At 41.8% G+C, this 7054-nt stretch overlaps 1 protein-coding gene across 1 annotated transcript in view; it reads left to right on the forward strand.

Annotated features, from left to right (window-relative positions):
• Positions 1–6797, forward strand: part of LOC309548303 (olfactory receptor 6N1-like) — a gene marked incomplete at both ends in the record, with an annotated part of 28941 nt that extends 22144 nt beyond the window's left edge. The window contains one exon of the mRNA XM_082248242.1: positions 5820–6797. Within this exon, the coding sequence (XP_082104368.1) occupies positions 5820–6797 (978 nt within the window). The remainder of the gene's footprint in view (positions 1–5819) is intronic.
• Positions 6798–7054: the final 257 nt, after the last annotated feature.

Here is a 7054-nt window from a genome sequence, read left to right on the forward strand (position 1 = left end):
TATTTTTTTTAATTGCAGTTGCCTGGGTGCCAGTGACTGCTGTCAGGTCCACAGAGAGTGTACTGTGCCACTGCCCACCCACCACTGATATATAAGGTGGCACAGCAGCTTGCAAAGTAAAATAAAATATATTTTTTTAAAATTGCAGTTGCCTGGGTGCCAGTGACTGCTGTCAGGTCCACAGAGAGTGTACTGTGCCACTGCCCACCCACCACTGATATATAAGGTGGCACAGCAGCTTGCAAAGTAAAATAAAATATATATTTTTTAAAATTGCAGTTGCCTGGGTGCCAGTGACTGCTGTCAGGTCCACAGAGAGTGTACTGTGCCACTGCCCACCCACCACTGATATATAAGGTGGCACAGCAGCTTGCAAAGTAAAAAAAAATATATATTTTTTCAAATTGCAGTTGCCTGGGTGCCAGTGACTGCTGTCAGGTCCACAGAGAGTGTACTGTGCCACTGCCCACCCACCACTGATATATAAAGTGGCACAGCAGCTTGCAAAGTAAAAAAATATATATATATTTTTTAAATTGCAGTTGCCTGGGTGCCAGTGACTGCTGTCAGGTCCACAGAGAGTGTACTGTGCCACTGCCCACCCACCACTGATATATAAAGTGGCACAGCAGCTTGCAAAGTAAAAAAATATATATATATATTTTTTAAATTGCAGTTGCCTGGGTGCCAGTGACTGCTGTCAGGTCCACAGAGAGTGTACTGTGCCACTGCCCACCCACCACTGATATATATGCCTGCAAGAGAAAAAGCCAGCCGCAGAGAAGCCGTATTCCTGAAAATATAAGAAAAATGCTGTTTTTTAGGGGTTCTGGACATGCTACAGAGCTGAAACTTGACAGGTACACTTTTTAGACCCCCCAGACACTAAATACAAAAAATGACATGCCTGCCTAAAAAAATGCCCGCTAAATGCCTGCAAGAGAAAAAGCCAGCCGCAGAGAAGCCGTATTCCTGAAAATATAAGAAAAATGCTGTTTTTTAGGGGTTCTGGACATGCTACAGAGCTGAAACTTGACAGGTACACTTTTTAGACCCCCCAGACACTAAATACAAAAAATGACATGTCTGCCTAAAAAAATGCCCGCTAAATGCCTGCAAGAAAAAAAGCCAGCCGCAGAGAAGCCGTATTCCTGAAAATATAAGAAAAATGCTGTTTTTTAGGGGTTCTGGACATGCTACAGAGCTGAAACTTGACAAGTACACTTTTTAGACCCCCCAGACACTAAATACAAAAAATGACATGCCTGCCTAAAAAAATGCCCGCTAAATGCCTGCAAGAGAAAAAGCCAGCCGCAGAGAAGCCGTATTCCTGAAAATATAAGAAAAATGCTGTTTTTTAGGGGTTCTGGACATGCTACAGAGCTGAAACTTGACAGGTATACTTTTTAGACCCCCCAGACACTAAATACTAAAAATGACATGCCTGCCTAAATAAATGCCCGCTAAATGCCTGCAAGAAAAAAAGCCAGCCGCAGAGAAGCCGTATTCCTGAAAATATAAGAAAAATGCTGTTTTTTAGGGGTTCTGGACATGCTACAGAGCTGAAACTTGACAGGTACACTTTTTAGACCCCCCAGACACTAAATACAAAAAATGACATGCCTGCCTAAAAAAATGCCCGCTAAATGCCTGCAAGAGAAAAAGCCAGCCGCAGAGAAGCCGTATTCCTGAAAATATAAGAAAAATGCTGTTTTTTAGGGGTTCTGGACATGCTACAGAGCTGAAACTTGACAGGTACACTTTTTAGACCCCCCAGACACTAAATACAAAAAATGACATGCCTGCCTAAAAAAATGCCCGCTAAATGCCTGCAAGAAAAAAAGCCAGCCGCAGAGAAGCCGTATTCCTGAAAATATAAGAAAAATGCTGTTTTTTAGGGGTTCTGGACATGCTACAGAGCTGAAACTTGACAAGTACACTTTTTAGACCCCCCAGACACTAAATACAAAAAATGACATGCCTGCCTAAAAAAATGCCCGCTAAATGCCTGCAAGAGAAAAAGCCAGCCGCAGAGAAGCCGTATTCCTGAAAATATAAGAAAAATGCTGTTTTTTAGGGGTTCTGGACATGCTACAGAGCTGAAACTTGACAGGTATACTTTTTAGACCCCCCAGACACTAAATACTAAAAATGACATGCCTGCCTAAATAAATGCCCGCTAAATGCCTGCAAGAAAAAAAGCCAGCCGCAGAGAAGCCGTATTCCTGAAAATATAAGAAAAATGCTGTTTTTTAGGGGTTCTGGACATGCTACAGAGCTGAAACTTGACAGGTACACTTTTTAGACCCCCCAGACACTAAATACAAAAAATGACATGCCTGCCTAAAAAAATGCCCGCTAAATGCCTGCAAGAGAAAAAGCCAGCCGCAGAGAAGCCGTATTCCTGAAAATATAAGAAAAATGCTGTTTTTTAGGGGTTCTGGACATGCTACAGAGCTGAAACTTGACAGGTACACTTTTTAGACCCCCCAGACACTAAATACAAAAAATGACATGCCTGCCTAAAAAAATGCCCGATAAATGCCTGCAAGAGAAAAAGCCAGCCGCAGAGAAGCCGTATTCCTGAAAATATAAGAAAAATGCTGTTTTTTAGGGGTTCTGGACATGCTACAGAGCTGAAACTTGACAGGTACACTTTTTAGACCCCCCAGACACTAAATACAAAAAATTACATGCCTGCCTAAAAAAATGCCCGCTAAATGCCTGCAAGAGAAAAAGCCAGCCGCAGAGAAGCCATATTCCTGAAAATATAAGAAAAATGCTGCTTTTTAGGGGTTCTGGACATGCTACAGAGCTGAAACTTGACAGGTACACTTTTTAGACCCCCCAGACACTAAATACAAAAAATGACATGCCTGCCTAAAAAAATGCCCGATAAATGCCTGCAAGAGAAAAAGCCAGCCGCAGAGAAGCCATATTCCTGAAAATATAAGACAAATGCTGTTTTTTAGGGGTTCTGGACATGCTACAGAGCTGAAACTTCACAGGTACACTTTTTAGACCCCCCAGATGCTAAATCCAAAGAAATTTTTTATTTTTATTTTTTTTTAATTTTTCCAATAATTGGCTCTCTATCAAAAAAATTATAATTTTTAAGAACTTTTTTTTGCGTGATCCCTCTCCGGCATGCCACAGTCCAGGTGTTAGTCCCCTTGAAACAACTTTTCCATCACTATTGTGGCCAGAAAGAGTCCCTGTGTGTTTTAAAATTCGCCTGCCTATTGAAGTCTATGGCGGTTCGCCGGTTCGCGAACATTTGCCGATGTTCGCGTTCGCCGTTCGCGAACGGCGAATTTTAGGTTCGCGACATCACTACCGACCATCCCTTTCCTTACTCTGGTACGTTGAAGGTGTCATCAGCCTTAAGATCTGAGCATCGGGTGGAGCTTTTATGTGGGAAGGTTTACCGCCTATATACCTGTTTTCTTTTAAGGTTTGGATAAAGGATTTCTCAATTGTCAAATAAAAATTTGACCTGTGAATCTTTGCTTAAGGAGGCCTTCACCCAGTCCATGTGAAAAACATAAGATACTTTAGCTGTAAACATAGAAATAGTGGGGGGGTCCGGATGGATTCACTTATGGAAGATGGTTTTTTTTTGCTGTAAGAGATTTAATAGTGGGGGGCTGTTTGCGGCCTCTTGAGATCCTAGTACCCTAGTACCCTAGTATCCTAGTACCTGGGATATAAATTAAGCCAAAAAGTGCCCAATCAGGGGTCAAAGGTAGGTAGTTTACTAAATGTGTGGTGGTATGACCCACCACTGAGTGCCAAAAATGTTTAACCCCGGAGCACGAGCAGAAAGCATGGAGTATATCTGCGTCTAGATGACCACACTTTGGACAGCAAGATGAGGAGCTTAAGCTCGTAAGGTGAGAGCGATTTGTAGATATGCAAGAATGATGGAAGAGCCTATGCATAATTTCTTGGTACATTGTTGCTTTGGTTGTGTTCCAAGGCAAACGCAATGTTTTTAGAAGAGTGTCAGTAGATAGATGGGAGAAATCCTTGATCCATTCGGTTAGACCAGTTGTCGTGGCTGTGTAGACCAACGATTGCCAGAGAAAATTATATAGTATAGACATCGCTTTTTTACTTGGGTTAGGATATCCTAAGAGCATAGAGCATATCCAATGGGTTTTCCCAGTCTCTTTGAGATCATTTTCTTGATAATGGCGGTCATGTAGGATTTTTGCTTTTAGAAGGAAAATAAGATTGTTGGAAAAGTAGGGGAATTTCTCTAGAGCTACATTGAAAGGAAATAATTGCTGGTTACCAACATTTACCAAAATTTGGATATACCATAGGGCTTCATGATACCAGGGTGGGATGACCAGAGGACTCCGGGAGGTCCGCGTTGTTTCATAAGAAAAGAGAGATGCATGGCTATTTAGCATGCAGTGTGTGTATTTTATGCCATGCTAACCATGTGAAATATAGGAGAGGATTTACAGACACCTCTGCAGGTAGAAGTTCTTAATATATATTTAGGAACATATAGTCAATTATTTTGAGAAGTCATGTTTTGAACAAGTTCAGTATCAGTAAGCACAGAGGTGCCGTGAATTCAATCTCTAACATACTGTATCTTGTTAAAGATGCTAAGTTATACAGTTCCAGGTCAGGAAAATTGAGGCCTCTGTTACAGCAGAGTTAGTAAGGATACGTAGGCCTATAGTTGTTCCTCACAACAATTTTCTACGGTTTTTATCCACACCAGAATAAGGATACTTAATTTAAAAAAAAATGGATATATATTTGAAATATATATATATATATATGTGTAGCACTGCCCCCTAGAGAGCTGCTAAGAATTACACTTCTTGGGTCCCCTGGGTTACCATTAGCAACTGACAGCAGATAAAATGGTATTGAAAAGTTCCCGGCTTAGTCAATAATCAGTCCAGGGGATGTTGTTTTGTGATTTTATTCAGAACTGAGATAGGAGTCCAACTAGTAACTATGCATAATTCTGAGGACAACTGACTGTAGGATGCAGCAAGGCCGCTGCTTCACCTTGCCACTGAACTGAAGATAAGATTACTGTTCCTGCTTGAATACTCTCTTCAGGGTCAATAACTTGACACCCCCTTTACTCTCACTGCCTGTGTGCTGACACCCGTCCACTGACTAGTTTCTGGAGTGGTTTCTAGGCAGACCCATTGGCAAGATCCCCTGTACTCACAGACACTGTTTTTCCAGAGTTGCTCTGCCTTAACCTCCACAGTCAGCTTCCACTGGACTTCTGGGTGCAGCCACACTTTCTTGTCCACTAGGATGACTGCCGATGACCACCACCCACAGCAAACAGGAGGAGAGACAGCCGTCACCCTCCTCCTGGGACTTGGCTTCCCGCCCAAAAAACCCCCTGCTTCATGTGCTCCTGGCTTTTATATCCTATCCCAGATTGCACCTCTCTCTGTGAAAACCCACTGAGACAGTACAAAAGCCTGTGCGTCATTGGCCAGGTTTCCTCCACTGTCCAACGATCCTCCTTATTGGATACAGTGGGGACACTCCCTCAGCCCACATGAAACGCACACCGAGCACATCCAGCAGACCTAACCAGCAATCAGGCTCCCCTGATAAGCAGACAGAGCGACTACACTTTACCTGCTAGCACCTACCTAGGGGGGTGCTACATCTGTATACTTAAAAATTAGGGTCAAATGGCTAAAATAAGGAAAATTAACCTTGTGTTGAATCCTTGTGAATGTAACCTATAGTCTGACAACCAAAATTGTTGTAGCTCCAGGTGACCTATAATGAAGCCATTTTCTTTATTTTATATGATCTAGGTTAATGAAGATTACTTGCAATCAGTAGCGTCTTCCAATTTAACTTTTACCTATGTGACCGAATTTGTCATTTTTGGATTCCAGAGCCTCCAGAATTACCACATTTTGCTTTCTTGCGTATTAATTTGTATCTACCTCCTCGCCCTCTCTGGCAATGGCAATATCTTCTTCTTGGTCATCTTTGACCAGCATCTCCATACCCCAATGTACTTCTTTGTCAGCAATTTGTCTTTTTTAGACATGACTTACACCTCGGTAACCATCCCAAAGATGTTGGCCAAGTTCCTGATGAACCTGGATACCATTTCCTACAATGGCTGCTTTGCACAGATGTATGTTTTCCTGTCTTTAGGAGCAACAGAGTGTTTTCTCCTGGCAATAATGGCCTACGATCGCTATATAGCTATATGCTCACCCTTACACTACCAAACCATCATGACAAGACGATTGTATTTATCACTCTCAGCTGTAGCTTGGTCTGGGGGCTTTGCAACTCCACTCACAGCCACACTTCTTGCCTTAAGGTTACCTTTTTGTGGTTCCAATATCATCCATCATTACTACTGTGATCATCCTCCACTGCTCCAGTTGGCCTGTGCCAACACATCCTTTAATGTAGCTGTAGGGTCTTCCATGGCTGCCGTTGTCATTTTGATAAGCTTTATTTTAGTTGTCATATCATATATTAGGATTATTATAGCAATCCTCAAAATCAGTTCCCATGCTGGGCGTAAGAAGACATTTTCTACCTGCGCCTCTCACTTTGCAGTGGTGAGTATATTTTACCTGCCCGTTATCTTCATGTACGTTCGTCCAAAAGCCTCCTACTCATCTGATGTGGACTCTTTGGTGTCCATGTTATATACAGTATTACCTCCAATGATGAATCCTTTTATATACAGCCTGAGAAACAAGGACATTAAAGAGGCTTTCCAGAGGAAAATAAGCTGCACGTCTTCTTTTTCTAACACTAAATAGAATCTATTTAAAGAACACATTTTTGGTTTAATAAACTATTATTATCTTTTTTGTTTTGTTAATATTTTGAAGCCAGTTGCTCTCTACCTTTTAGGTCTGTATTTGGACAAAATGTTCAAACAACATGACGCTGCTGCCACCACATGAAACTGCTCTCATTGGCTAGGTTGCCAATACATTCAAGTAAGAAACAATATCTGAGAAGCAGCAATTCAATAATCAAAGACTTGTTTAAGGTCAAAGACAAAAATCCATCA

Source organism: Pelophylax lessonae (assembly GCF_965119305.1).
Source record: "Pelophylax lessonae genome assembly, chromosome: 2".
Lineage (NCBI taxonomy): Eukaryota > Metazoa > Chordata > Amphibia > Anura > Ranidae > Pelophylax > Pelophylax lessonae.